At 47.6% G+C, this 14,985-nt stretch overlaps 1 protein-coding gene across 2 annotated transcripts in view; it reads left to right on the forward strand.

Annotated features, from left to right (window-relative positions):
* Positions 1-14,985, forward strand: part of BST1 (bone marrow stromal cell antigen 1) — a 28,671-nt gene that overhangs the window by 10,323 nt on the left and 3,363 nt on the right. Inside the window, exons 5-9 of one of the 2 annotated variants that reach the window (XM_018049747.1) lie at positions 3,920-3,996; positions 4,540-4,632; positions 5,972-6,058; positions 9,641-9,700; positions 10,676-10,761. In XM_018049747.1, the coding sequence (XP_017905236.1) occupies positions 3,920-3,996; positions 4,540-4,632; positions 5,972-6,058; positions 9,641-9,700; positions 10,676-10,724 (366 nt within the window). In that variant the 3' untranslated portion in view covers positions 10,725-10,761. The remainder of the gene's footprint in view (positions 1-3,919; positions 3,997-4,539; positions 4,633-5,971; positions 6,059-9,640; positions 9,701-10,675; positions 10,762-14,985) is intronic. The other variant, XM_018049746.1, reaches the window with a different exon arrangement.

Raw genomic sequence — 14,985 nt, forward strand, 5'->3', positions numbered from 1 at the left:
TGCCTGGCGCAGAGAAAATATTCTAAATGGTAGCTTCAGATGCGGATCTTAAACAGTCGTTATTATTACTGTTGTGTCGCGGTGGTTGTTAGTATTGCAAATCAAAGTGGTATTGGTTGCGATGTGAAGTGGCATAATCCCTGCTTTATGGGGCACCTGAGACCTATATGTGGGGGTCAGAAGTGTCCAGAAGGCTGATATTCTTGGGGAAGGAGATGATAGGAGACCAGAGATAAACTGGAGGTGCAGAAAGTGAAATGAAGTCGCTCAGTTGTGTCTGATTCTTTGCAACCCCATGGACTGTAGCCTACTAGGCTCCTCCATCCATGGGATTTTTCCAGGCAAGAATACGGGAGTGGGTTGCCATTGCCTTCTCCAGCAGATCTTCCCGACCCATGGACTGAACCCTGGTCTCCCGCATTGTAGGCAGACGCTTTACCATCTGAGCCACGAGGGAAGTCCCATGGTCCCCTAAAGGCCAGTCTGTTTTTCGGAGAATATCATCAGCAGAATTGATAGTGATCAGTAGCTAGAAAACACCAGTGACTGCAGCTTACATTTCCTGTCACCAGCATTAGACCAAAGATTCCAAATAAGAAGGTGACATTTTTAGCTCAATGCCCGACAAAGAGCAGTTGACTGTTATCTGCATTGGCTAGGGCTCTGGCGATGTCTGGTCCTGCCACCGAACCCCTTTCAGGGTTATCTGTGTCCCTTTCGGTCTCATTTCCTGCCCTGGATCACCAGGTGTCCACAGGAGCCACTGTTCAACCCGGCGAGGGACTCTTCGGTCAAATCTTCCGCTACAGGGGCAGTTTGGAACTAAGCGGAGGGTGGCTCCTGACAAAGGTGTTCTTATTCCTCTCTCTCCTGCCAGCTCTGGGGAGCCCTTGGTCTGTGCCTGCTCCCCACAGGTTCTGCCTGGAGTGCAGACTCCAGGGGGTAAGCTGCCCGAGCCCCTCACTGAGGAGTGGGGGGCTGTGTGTGGCCACATCATCACCTGAACGTGGGGTCCTGATGACCACGCAGGGGTGACGTCAGCATCGAATGCAGAGAGACCCATACGTTACCCAGTGGACCCACCCCGTTTCAAAGCGTGCTCCAAGTCACAAACGGAGTCTCGTAACCATGCTCACCCTTTACGACTGGAGAAGGAACTGGCAACCCACTCCAGTATTCTTGCCTGGAGAGTCCCATGGACAGAGGCGCCTGGCGGGCTGCAGTCCTTGCAGTCACAAATAGTGGGACTCGACTAAGTGACTAACACAAACACACACACATTTTATGAACCCTCAGAATATGCTGGGTAGTCTGAATGTGAAGTGAGATGGTATAGTATTGATATACTGACGAGGAGAGGGTCTGAACCATGGCAGAGAAATATGCCGTAAATAGTATCATTTTACATAATTTGATCATCACAGCAATCCTATGGGTAGGGACTCTTACTACCCTTGTTTTACAGATAGGAAAACGAGGCCAAGAAACTTAATCAGACTAATTACTGAGCTAATAAATGTAGCAACTGGACACCGTGACTTCATACAGCCTCACTGTATCTGCATCCCTTTTTCTTTTCCTCTTTTGGCTGTGCCTTGTGGCATTGAGGACCTTAGCTCCCCGACCAGGTATTGAACCTATGCCCCCTGCAATGGAAGAATGGCGTCTTAACCACTGGACCATCAAGAAAGTCCCGACATGCTTTGTTTTAATGAAAAAAAATTTTTATCACCAGTTTAATAGCTGCTCATGATAGAGAGTGACAATTATAGAATGTATAAAGGAAAAAATCTAGTCATTCACATTCCTGCTACCTAAGAGCAAATCATTTAACACAGTGGTCATCAGACCTTGGCATTTGCAGATTTAACCTCGAATGTTCGCATGTTTGGAAGCAATCTGAGACAGGTGTGGTGGCATGGAGCAGAGTGTTGCGGCCTGTATTGGGTGGCCCATCTCTCCTGGTGGCTCAGATGGTAAAGAATCCACCTGTGATGCGGGAGACCAGGGTTCTATCCCTGAGTCAGGAAGGTCCCCTGGAGAAGGAATTGGTGACCCACTCCAGTGTTCTTGCCTGGAGAATTCCATGGACAGAGGAGCCAGGCAGGCTACAGTCCATGGAATCACGGAGTTGACATGACTGAGCGACTAACACTTAAAACTTAACACTGCCAGAGAGCAAGCCCGGCCTTGCGTATCTCAGATCTGCATGACAGCCCTGCCCTGCTCCACCTTCAGTCTAGAAGAAGCATTTTATCAGGGAAATCATATGCTCCAGTAGTGTGCTGAGCAGCAGATTGGGGAATTTGTCTGGCCCTGTTTCTGCCTTAGGAATTTTGGGGGTTGACTAATTCCCACTCTTCTGCCCATTCGTTTTTGTGTTTTTCTTTCTTTATTTGACTCCACTGCATCTCAGTTGTGACAGGCAGGATATTTTCAAGTTGCAGCACACAGAAGCCAGGTCCCTGACCTGGGATGGAACCCTGGCCCCCTGCGCTGAGAGCGCAAGAGGCTTAGCCACCGGACCACCAGCGAAGTCCCCGCCCATTCATTTTGAACACAGTTGAGCGCAGGCATGCTCTGTCCATCTCGTCTCACACTGTGCTCTGGATGTAAGCACTTCTTGGGCTACGGCCAGTCTTTCGTAGGCCTTTACCAGTGGCTGGGTCGTGTTTCAGACGTGTGAGTACCACGATGGACTTAACCCTCCCCTGGGGCTGACTGTTTAGATTGGTTACAAGCCCTGCTGCCGTAGAGCTCCCCGTGCACCAGGGGTCCTTCGTGATGCTTCCTGAGTATGTCTGGCTCATCGTCTGGGCGTGTGTTTCGCATTCATCCTGTCTCTTGGAGTTACTTCTGTGTGACTTGCACTGGCTAATAGGATGTGAGTGGGAGTGACTGCGTGACTTCTGGGTGTGTGCGTGCATGCGCGCCAGGTCACTTTAGTCATGTCCGACTCTTTGCGACCCCATGGACTGTAGCCCGCCAGGCTCCTCTGTCCATGGGATTCTCCAGGCAAGGATACTGGAGTGGCTTGCCATTTCCTCCTCCAGGGGATCTTCCCGCCTCCAGGATCAAACATGAATCTTCTATGGCTCCCACATTGCAGGCAGGCTCTTTACCACTGAGCCACTGGGGAAGACGTGAAGAACTGGTCTGTGGCTTGCCGCTTTTTCTCTCCCTTCACTGATAAACTATGACTCTGCAGATGTGGAGACTTCATCAACTCGGGTCCCAGAGCAGGAGCATATGCAGGAAAACCCAAACCCCACATCCGAAAACCAGTGATACACATGTAGCATGTGCGTGAAATAAACCTTTCTTGTTTGAAGCCACTGGGATTTTTGAGACTGTGTGTAATGGCAGCAGCATAAGACAGCCTACACTGGTTGGTACAGGGTTGGAATCTGATAGTGTTTTGCATGCTTTTATTTTTTAAAAATAGTTCTTTATTTATGTTGGTTGTGCTGGGTCTTTGTTGCTGCTTGAAGGGGCTTTTCTCTAGTGGCGGTGTGGGAGTTCTCTTTGCAGTGGCTTCTCTTCCTGCAGAGCCCAGGCTCTAGAGCGCAGGCTCAGTAGTTGGGGCACACGGACTTAGTTGTTCGGTGGCCTGTGGGATCTTCCCAGACCAGGGATGGAACCCATGTGCCCTGTATGGGCAGGCAGATTCTTAACCACTGGACCAGCAAGGAAGTCCTGTATTGTTTTATGATGGTAGATGACAGGCATGAGGTTTGCACATTTCGAAGCAATTTGCTTTCCAAGATATGCTGATTTACGTCCCTTCTAGCTCTGTGGAATACCAGCTTTATCACATCCTTGTCAGTATTGAGGATTGTCAATTGAAAAAAACAGTTGACTCTTTCATAGGTGAAAATGGTGTCTTGGCTAACTCACAATGCTTGTTTCTTTTTTGCAGTATGCAAGAGATAGTTCTGGGGTGATCAATGTCATGCTGAATGGCTCAGAGCCAGCAGGAGCCTATCCTGTGAAAGGGTAAGGATGCGAGCCCTAGCATATATGACAAAGATGCCAAGATGTCTTTTTAATAGTTTTGAATGGAGGCGTAAGAGGATCGTCCCCATATCCCAATCTAGTGCTTTTGTAGGTTCAGCTGGAGCAGAACCATTGAATGACCTGGACATCAGAGCCACGTCCATCCCTTTATCCCACTAACAGCTGAATGCACGAATGCAATAAGTAACCTAAAAGTTAAAGCTGAAAATAACCCCCAAAGGGCTTCCCTGGCGGCCCCATGGTAAAAATCCACCTGCCCATGAAGGAGACCCGGGTTTGATCCTTGAGTCAGGAAGATCCCCTGGAGAAGGAAATGGCAAGCCACTCCAGTATTCTCGCCTGGAGAATACCATGGACGGAGGAGCCTGGTGGGCTACAGTGCATGAGGTCGCAGGACTTAGCAACAAAGTCACCACCACCAACAACCCCCAACAGTATTAAAAGTCATGTGTAAATCAGCTAACAATGATATGGGAACAGTGTCATATTGCTTTAGGACTTGACAAAACGTGTGTTTCTCAGTTTTTTTGCAGATTTTGAAATTCCTTACCTCCAGAAGGATAAAATCACACGGATTGAGATCTGGGTTATGCATGAAATCGGAGGACCCAAGGTGTAAGTTGCAGTGCTGCTGGTGATGCTCATGGTACAAATGTGCTTTTCTTGGATGCGATGTGATCCAGTCAGATTTACATGTACGGTTCTGGGGAAGCCACTGTCTTCTCTGTTCATAGTGTGGTGGGCAGAGAAAGGCAAAGGCTTGACTTTCTGAAATGCCAAGAGTCAGTCCCGAGCCCAGAGAGAAAGCCTCCTTTATCCAGAGACTCCTCTCAGCCTTTCTGAGTGACCAGGGCAGCATCAGACAGGAGAGGGCCTCATGCATTCGTGTGGGGCAAAGCCAATTTTCTCTCTCTGTCATTGGAAGTCCAAAAACCTCACCAGGAGTTCTCAGAATTGACTCATGGACTATGTAATGAAGACATTCTTTTCACAGAACAACCAGCTTCATAACTGGATCTCAGATAACTGGCTGAGAAAGCTTTTAAGATCCATACTTTTCTGGGAAACCACTAACTCAATGGTTGCATCAGCTCAGATATCAATGCAAGCTTGAAGTCATCCTTTTTTATTTTTAAACTTTTTATTTTGTATTGGGGTATATGGCCGATTACATGTTGTGATAGTTTTCAGCTGAACAGCGAAGGGACTCAGCCATACATGTACATATATCCATGTAGTGTCAGTGGCACTGAAATGTAGGACTGAACCTTTAACAACAGGGGACTGCTTTTTATGAATTATGCTCAGACTGTATAAAGGAGCCCAAGCAGGAATTAAAAATAATGGCAGAGAGGTACATACGTGGACACACAAACATGGGCAAACGCAGACTAAACACGCACTGGGCAGCAGAATTGGATTGTTATGTTCTCAGTCTCGTCGGAATAAATACGTTTAAAAAGTCGAAAGTGATGTACATCAACATGTTAGCAGAGGTTATCGCCAGTGATGTGAGATTTAGACTCCCCTGCCCTTTTTTTTTTTTTTGAGTTTTCTAACATTTTTTGATTTTGTATGTATTTTCTATTTCCATCTGAAGATCGACTTAATACGCTGTGGGTTGAATAAGGGGGCAGTCAGCTCGCTCGGAGCCCAAGCCCAGCCCAGCGCTGCGTGCGCGGTGCGGCTGGGATGCGCCCTGTGGTCCACCGCGCATGCGCCAGCGCAGGCCTGGGCGTGGATGTGCGTGACTCGCAGGCTTCCGACAGGTTTAAGGTTCAGAGCGTCTCCACGTGGGAGCGGCGGCTCGGGCTCCCGCAGTACCTCTGCGTTCAGAGAATCTGCCACCTATTTCTCCAGCGAGGAGTAGATCTCAGTAGCACGTGGCCAGTGTAACTTTTCTTTAACACGGAAACAGCTTCTTTTATGTGGTATGTCTGTGTTTCTGTGTCAGGGAATCCTGTGGAGAAGGCAGCGTGAAGCTCCTGGAAGAGAGGCTGGACAAGATGGGTTTCCAGTACAGCTGTACCGATGACTACCCGTAGGTGGCGGATTGTAATCCGTTGTTCAGTCACTAAGTTGTGTCCGGCGCTTTGCAACCCTCCCTGTCCTTCACTGTCTCCTGGAGTTTGTTCAAATGCATGCTTATGGAGTCTGTGACACTATCTAACCCTCTCATCCTCTGCTGCGCCCTTCTCCTGTCTTCCGTCTTTCCCAGCAATCAGGGTCTTTTCCAAAGAGTCGGCTCTTCACATTAGGTGGCCAAAGTATTGGAGCTTCAGCTTCAGCAACAGTTATCCGTGCTTATATTCAAAGAAGGAGCAGGGGGCTGTTGAAAAGGTTTTTCAGAGGTCAGCCCCAGAGTCCATGGAACTGTGCCTTCCTATTGTCACGGGGTCTGGGAACTGGTAGTGCTTTCCAGCTAGAGTTCCCCCTGACCCCCTGCTGCTACTGTCCACAGCCCTTTTTAAGGATGCTTAAAGGATGGACATTTGTCCTTTATCATTTGTAAATATCTGGTTTCCTCCTCACTGCCTACCTGCATGGGGAGTGACCTGCACATGGGGACTGTGACCCTTGCTTCTCTGGATGCCACACTACCCGTGATTTGTATTAAGGGGAGTTTGAGATACTTACAGAGAGATGCTTGGTGGCTGTGGACCAACTGAAAAGTCATCATAGCTACCATTTATCACGGACTTCATGGGCCAGGTACTTTATATACATGTAGTCAGAGATCATTTCAGGGTGCTCCTGATTCTTGGAAATGTAAGTTTGGCTCAAATTCTGGGATGATTGAAAGCCCTCCCCTGGCCTGGGAATTCCTCACCTATCACTTCCTGCTTCTCTATGTGCCTGTTATGTGTCGGCTCCTGAGTTTACAGGCCTGTTTGTTTCCCCGGGGGCTGGAGCCCAACACCTCGGTGACTTAGGGGCTTTCCTGAAGGTTTGTGAGTGCGGCAGGGAGCACGTCACACATGCAGCCTATACCAGCGCCAGAGACTGTCCAGCTGGCCCTGCCGCCCTCTGGCCTTCTCAAAAGGCACCTGGTGACCCTCCCACCTGAGCAGAGCCCCCAGAAGTGTGGGTCACCCCTTCCTCAGGCCTCCCCCCAGCAGAACAGGCCTGTTCTTCCCCCACAGCTTGAAGCTGGACTGTTTTCCTCGGCTGTTATTGCTAACGCTCTCAGAAGACTCTGAAGTCAGGTGTTGTCGTTACCCTGTTTTGAACAAAAAGTAAAGCACATCCTCTTGTTTTGGAAATATAATCTGTGTTCAGGAAAATGCAGAAACCGTAAGGATCCAGTTGGATGAATTTTCCCCTGGTCACTGAACACGTGTACCGGGATTAAGAGGCAGAGCGTCACCAGCACCCCGGTCTCTCCTTGGTCTCCCTTCAGGCTCCCCATCCGCCTGTAGTAGGAAGCACTCTCTGTACTTGTAAGACCATAGATTCATTTTGTCTGTTTTATATAAATATCCCCTTTTCATGAATGGGTAAATGAAAGGTCAGAGGTTAAGCGAGTTTCCCAAAGTCACCACTCGGCGACACAGCTGAGTTTTGAACCCATCACTGTGTGACCTTGAAGCTTCCCCTTTTTCTTTCTGCTCTAAGATTCCTCCTTTCTTACAGCATCAGGTTTTTGTAAATTAAATAAATGGCAATTCTGATTCTAAAAGAGCTCAGGGATAGCAAAAAAAAAAAGGCTAAATATTCTGCAGTTATGACCACTTTGCTTTGGCCCAGGGACCTCTCTGAGGAGGCTGTCTTTTTACAAGTCATCAGGTCAAGTGGGGCCCAGGGTTGCCTTCCTGACTCACAGCTGTGAGCCTCGAGGACTCAGCCTGCTTTTCCTGAGTCATGTTGCCCCACCTAAGCTTGCCCCAGGCTGTGCCCTTGCATGCCTGGCTCAGCCCCCAGCTCCTATTTCTGTACCACCTGTGGGCTCTTGTGTTCAGATGGGATTTTATTTCTCCTGGGCGCCCAGAGGAGATAACAATAGGCTTAACACAGGGTGAGCAACCAGGGTCAACAGATCAGACTCAAGCCCAGATGTAAGTGAGAATCCCCTGCCCGTCAAATTTCAGGTGACACTGATCTCTGTGCCACGGCGGTCGAACTTTCTCCCCAAGTCCTGCAGATCGTGGCAAGGTCCTTGTTCAAAGCCTCTCTTGCCTCCTGTTTTCTGCTTTGCGATGTATTGACCCACACTCTGTGAAACTCAGTGCGTGTTGGTGGGGGAAGGGGGGAGGCGTGAAAGCAATACCAAGCTACTTTTAAAAATTTAATATTAGTTTTTGGCTGTGCTGGATCTTTGTTGCTGTGAGGCGGCTTTCCCGTGTTGCAGCCAGCAGGGGATTCCTCTCTAGCTGCGGTGCTGGGGCTTCCCTTGTGGTCAAACACGGGCTCCAGAGCTCAAGCTCAGCAGCTGGGGTGCTCGGGCTGAGTTGCCCTGCACCGTGTCGAATCTTCCGAGACCAGGGATTAAACCTGTGTCCTCTGCATTGGCAGGCAGATTTGCAACCAATGGCCCGCCAGGGAAATCCAATAACACTACTCTTGTTAAAAAAAAAGAATGTATCTGAACGGTGTCCACTGAGTAGAGAGTCCTGGGGAGGGGTCACGTAGCATGCCATAGACAGGATGCTTTCCTGTTCTTCCCAAGTCCCCTGCAGCCACCCTCTGGCTGACTGACATCCTCTCTTGGCCTGCCTCTCACTGCTACCAGGCTCCCGTCTTTCCCTTCCCTCCGGACTGTCCTGGAACTTTCCCTTCCTTCCAGACTGTCCTGGAACCCGCATCTTCTCGCCTTACCATGCAAGCAGTTAGCTTTCTTCCCTGAAGCCCAGGCACCAGCCATCACCCACGTGCTTCAAGTCCAACCTTCTGCCCAAAGTTCTTATCAACAGATTTTCCAAGCAAAGTTGTACGTCTTTACAGAAGTGGTTCCGTGCCCAGGCTTTGGAGGGGAGGTTCAAAGTCAGCTCCGCAGCTCGCTACTGTGAGAACTTGGCCAGGTTCCTCTGGACAGCTTTCTCAGCTGTAGATTGCAGATAATAATTTGTTGTTTTTGTTCAGCTGCTCAGTCATGTTCGACTCTTTGTGACCGCATGGACTGCAGCATGCCAGGCTTCCCTGTCCTTCACCATCTCCTGGAGTTTGCTCAAATTCATATCCCCTGAGTCCCTGATGCTAACTATCTCATCCTCCGCTACCCTCTTCTCCTGCCCTCAATCTTTCCCAGCATCAGGGTCTTTTCCAATGACTTGGCTCTTTGCATAACGGGGCCAAAGTATTGGAGCTTCAGCTTCAGCGTCGATCCTTCCAGTGAATATTCAGGGTTGTTTTCCTATAGGATTGACTGTTTTGATCTCCTTAGTACCTGCTCTGTTCAGTTGTTGTAAGGAGGGAATGACATCATCTATGTAAAATATTTAATACATAATCAGATTTTCTGGTACATAGTAAGTGCTCAACAAATGACAGCTAATATTTTTGAAAAGAAACTGTGTCCTTCAAGGTCAGAGACTTTGTATATCCAGTACCTTGCAGGTTCCCCATAAACGTATGATGAATCATATGTTTGAGTCATCCTTAAGTATTACTTCTTTTCATTTTGCAGACCAGTGAAGCTCTTAAAGTGTGTGGAACACAGCACTCATCCTGACTGTGCCTTAAGTTCGTAAGTAAATGTTTAACTTAACTTCCTTGCTTCCTGAAGATAGCCAGCCCTTCCTATTTACAGGACGCTGGGGGGTCACAGTGCCATTCATGCCCACCCCCTGAGATGCCCGGCTGCAGAGTAACGTTGGTACTTGTGCACTGCCCTGCTCTCCATCTCTGCGCTGCTGGGTCAGTGCAGGTTTGCTGAGCATCCATGCGGCTGAGCTGACCCCCGTGTGTGCCATGGGAGCAAGGCCACTCCGGCTGCACCAGCTGCAGCACAAAGGCTGGACCTGGGGTGGCAGGACCACATTTTAAAATTTCCTTCTGTGGACCTCAGAAATGAAAGCTATTTTACCAGCAAAAGTGGGCTTATTTTGGGGGACCTCCCTGGTGGTTCGGTGGTTCAGATTTTGCCTTCCAATGCAGAAAGTGTGGGTTCGATCCTTGGCTGGGGAGTTAAGACCCCCCCTTGTCTCGTGGCTTAAAAACCAAAATGTGCAACCGAGACAATATCATAACAAATTCAATAAAGACTTGAAAAATGGTCCACACCAAAAAAAGCTTTTTTTTTTTTTTTTTTTGAAAGAAAGTGAGTTTATTTGGGACCAGTAGAGGAATCGCAGTTTGGGACAAGCAAGCTATAGCAAAAGCCACAGGCAATACTGGAGCGGTAGCCTTTCTCTTCTCCAGGGGATCTTCTCAACCCAGGGATCGAACCCAGGTCTCCCGCATTGCAGGCAGATTCTTTACCAGCTGAGCCGCAGGGGAGGCCCAGCGAGTGAAGGAAAGGGGTGTTATTTTGTAGAGAGAAGGAGGAAGTTGGGAAGGGATGTTTTGAATGTTCAGAGAAAAGTGAGAGCTCAAGGTGATGAAAGTTTCTCTTCGGTTGAGTTGCTGGGGTAGTCAGCTGCTTACAGAAGATGGTGTGGACATCTTTCCTGCTGTGGCCTCTAACTGACCATTTGTTCCTGTTGGTGGTTCTTCTTTTGAGGTCTGTAATGGACAATTCTTCTTTAATTGATGTGCCTGGCCCTGCCTAAGAGCGCCCCCTTCTGGCCTCCTGACTCCATTTTCGGGGTGAGGTTTCTCTTGACGAAGTTTCACATTTCTTAATTCTGATATATTTTTAAATCATATTAAACTTTTGAAACGATAATGCATGTGCATAGGATGAAATCCAAAGTTACAAAAGGGCAGAAAAAGTGAGAAAGATTTCTTCCTCTGTTTCTAATTGCTCAGTTTCTGTGTGTGTGTGTGTGTGTGTGTGTGTGTGTGTGTGCTCAGCTGGGTCCGACTCTTTGCTACCCCATGTAGCCCGCCAGGCGCCTCTGTCCATGGGATTTCCCAGGCAAGAATGCTGGAGTGGGTTGCCATGTTCTTCTCCAGGGGATCTTCCCGACCCAGGGATCGAACCTACGTTGCTTGTGTCTCTTGCATTGATAGCCGGACCACTGCACCACCTGGGAAGCCCAATTTCCTTACCCAGAGGCAACTACTATTCCTAGTTTCTTTTGTGCCCTTCTAGAATATTCTGTGTTTGCTAGAACACACATGTTTCTCTTTTCCATTCCGTATACAGAAGAGTAGACACAGGACTCTGCAGCTTGCTTTCTTCGCATAATGGTGTCTCAGTGTCACTCCCCTGCCTGTGGTATTCTGTCGTATGCGTACGCCATCATATCTCATGATTCTTTTCCTTTTTAACATGGGAGATACTCTCTGTTTTTTCTACAACTTGTAATTTTGTACTGGAGTATAGTCTATTAAGAATGCTGTGATAGTCTCAGGGGGGCAGCAAAGGGACTCAGCCACACAGATGCGCGTATCCATTCTCCCCCAGGCCCCCCTCCCATCCCGGCTGCCACGCAACACTGAGCAGAGGTCCATGTGCTCTTCAGTAGGTCCTTGTTGGTTCCACTTTAAATAAAGCAGTGGCACACATCACGCAGGACTGGTGAGGGTATGAGGAGGCAGACATATTCGTGTTACTGACATAAGGCCTTGCTGTGTCAGGCAGGGTTCGGAGGAGAAAATCAGCTTTCTCATCTTGGCCCCAGTTTACTGTTCAAAATGTATTCCCCTACTCCGCCCTGGCCCTAGGTCGCAAAAGTAGGAGAGCAAATTTCACCTGCTTAGGGTAGGGGAGAAAAGGACTTTTCATCTGAAGAAATTCAGAATCTAATGAGCAGTTGTTGAGCCAACTTATATTACTTTTGTGTTAAGTTTAGTAACAGTCTGTATTTTTTTTTATATTTGACTTATTTATAACATTTTAGAGGATTTAGCATATACGAATAGCTCTTGGAATAGCCCTGTGATTCCAATATAAATTTAACTTTTAAATAACTGATTTTAGACTTAGAATTTTTGGTTGAAAGTCATTAGAGGTTTTTCCTTTTTTGAATCAGTCGTTGGTGCTGTTCAGTTGCTAAGTTGTCTCTGACTCTTTGTGACCCCAGGGACTGCAGCATGCCGGGCTCCCTTGTTCTTTAAACCACTACTGAAATGTTTAAGAGAATTAAGATTAACTGTTATACATTTATTAAATTTACCAGCATCAAGTATTTGAGAAGATTTTGCTCACTTGAAGTCACTTAACAATATTTTATAAAGAAAATGTGATATTTTAAAATGAAAGTTTAAAAGACTCTAACCTAAAATGTTCTGGGAATTAGAATAATTTTGAAGTCACCTTAGAAGTTATTATCAGAGCTCATTCGGCTTTTAAAGTAGAACAAGACTATTCATAAATGAAATAGAAAAAGTGTATGGGGAAGTCAAGATCTTGAATTCATTAATGTAATAGCTAGAATTAATTTTTAAAACCAAAGTAACTGCAAGTTCTGTGTGTTTCCCTCTGCATAAATGCTGTCCTCAAGCACAACCCCACACTGGCCTGAAAAGCTTCAGCTAACACGTGTCAAGTCAGCGCAGAGAGCGTGGACCCAAACATGTAAAGTGAAAGAAAACAAAAGTATATTTCTGTTTGTGCATGATATTGAATGTAAATGGCAGAAATGAATCTGAGACGATAAACTCCCAGTCGCTAACAGTGATTACAGCTAGGGAAGGGAGTGAGAACTGGGAAAGGTGAAGGGAGACCCACTATTTCTGTGCTCAGCTCTGTATTATTTTATTTTCTTAGAAAGTAAAAATAAGTTTATCTCTGTCTTAATGGGTTAATTATTTAAAAGCAGAAACTAATCAGTATTGAGAAACCTATATGCAGGTCAGGAAGCAACAGTTATAAGTGGACATGGAACAACAGACTGATTCCAAATAGGAAAAGGAGTACGTCGAGGCTGTATATTGTCACCCTGCTTATTTAACTTCTATGCAGAGTACATCATGAGAAACGGTGGGCTGGAAGAAACACAAGCTGGAATCAAGATTGCCGGGAGAAATATCAATAACCTCAGATATGCAGATGACACCACCCTTATGGCAGAAAGTGAAGAGGAACTCAAAAGCCTCTAGATGAAAGTGAAAGAGGAGAGTGAAAAAGTTGGCTTAAAGCTCAACATTCAGAAAACGAAGATCCTGGCATCTGGTCCCATCACTTCATGGGAAATAGATGGGGAAACAGTAGAAACAGTGGCTGACGTTATTTTGGGGGGCTCCAAAATCACTGCAGATGGTGACTGCAGTCATGAAATTAAAAGACGCTTACGCCTTGGAAGGAAAGTAATGACCAAACTAGATAGCATATTCAAAAGCAGAGACATTCCTTTGCCAACAAAGATCCGTCTAGTTAAGGCTATGGTTTTTCCTGTGGTCATGTATGGATGTGAGAGTTGGACTGTGAAGAAAGCTGAGCGCCAAAGAATTGATGCTTTTGAACTGTGGTGTTGGAGAAGACTCTTTAGAGTCCCTTGGACTGCAAGGAGATCCAACCAGTCCATTCTGAAGGAGATCAGCCCTGGGATTTCTTTGGAAGGAATGATGCTAAAGCTGAAACTCCAGTACTTTGGCCACCTCATGAGAAGAGTTGACTCATTGGAAAAGACTCTGATGCTGGGAGGGACTGGGGGCAGGAGGAAAAGGGATGAGATAGCTGGATGGCATCACGGACTCGATGTTCGTGAGTGTGAGTGAACTCCGAGAGATGGTGATGGACAGGGAGGCCTGGCGTCCTGCGATTCATGGGGTCGCAAAGAGTCGACATGACTGAGCGACTGAACTGAACTGAACTGAATCCATTTTGAATGAAAGTCTAGAAGAGGAACTGAATCAGATGTGCAGTTATAGAAAATGTCCAGCAGGCGGAGCCATAGTACAACTTTGTGGACTGCTGGAGATTGCTTTAGCGAGAAAGGGGTGATAGCACTCAGGTGCAGTAAGCAACCATAAGCCACTCATGCTAAGAGCTGAGTCATTGGAAAAGACTCTGATGCTGGGAGGGATTGAGGGCAGGAGGAGAAGGGGACGACAGAGGATGAGATGGGTGGATGGCATCACCGACTCGATGGACGTGAGTCTGAGTGAACTCCAAGAGATGGTGATGGACAGGGAGGCCTGGTGTGCTGCGATTCATGGGGTCGCAGAGATTCGGACATGACTGAGCGGCTGAACTGAACTGAACTGAACTGAATCAATTTTGAATGAATGAAGTCTAGGCAACCCACTCCAGTGTTCTTGCCTGGAGAATCCCAGGGACGGGAGAGCTTGGTGGGCTGCCGTCTATGGGGTCGCCCAGAGTCGGACACGACTGAAGCGACTTAGCAGCAGCAGCAGCAGCAGCAGCAGGAGCAGCAGCAGCAGCAGCAGCAGCAGCAGCAGCAGCAGCAGCAGCAGCAGCAGCAGCAGCAGCAGCAGCAGCAGCAGCAGCAGCGGAACTGAATCAGATGTGCAGTTATAGAAAATGTCCAGCAGGGGGAGCCATAGTACAACTTTGTGGACTGCTGGAGATTGCTTTAGCGAAAAAGGGGTGATCAGCACTCAGGTGCAGTAAGCAACCATAAGCCACTCATGCGAAGAGTTGACTCATTGGAAAAGACTCATGCTGGAAGGGATTGAGGGCAGGATACCGGGGTCCAGCCCCGGTGGATCCAGGGAATTCGAAGGGTGGGCGGCGTTGGCGTGGAAAGACTTGTTTATTGATTGATATAAGATTAGATTAAGAAACTATAGAGTAGTAGGAAGATTAAGTGGAGGAAGAGGGCTGAATAGCTTGGTTTACGCGGAAGACCAATAAAATTCCAGACAAGGAATTTGCACCATCCACATTGGGCCACCAGCGCCCGCTTGAATATCTAAGGGTGCCTGGCCTTAAGCTCCCTTTCGCGCAGGTCTTAACAGCCA

This window comes from Capra hircus, chromosome 6 (assembly GCF_001704415.2).
Source record: "Capra hircus breed San Clemente chromosome 6, ASM170441v1, whole genome shotgun sequence".
Classification (NCBI taxonomy): domain Eukaryota; kingdom Metazoa; phylum Chordata; class Mammalia; order Artiodactyla; family Bovidae; genus Capra; species Capra hircus.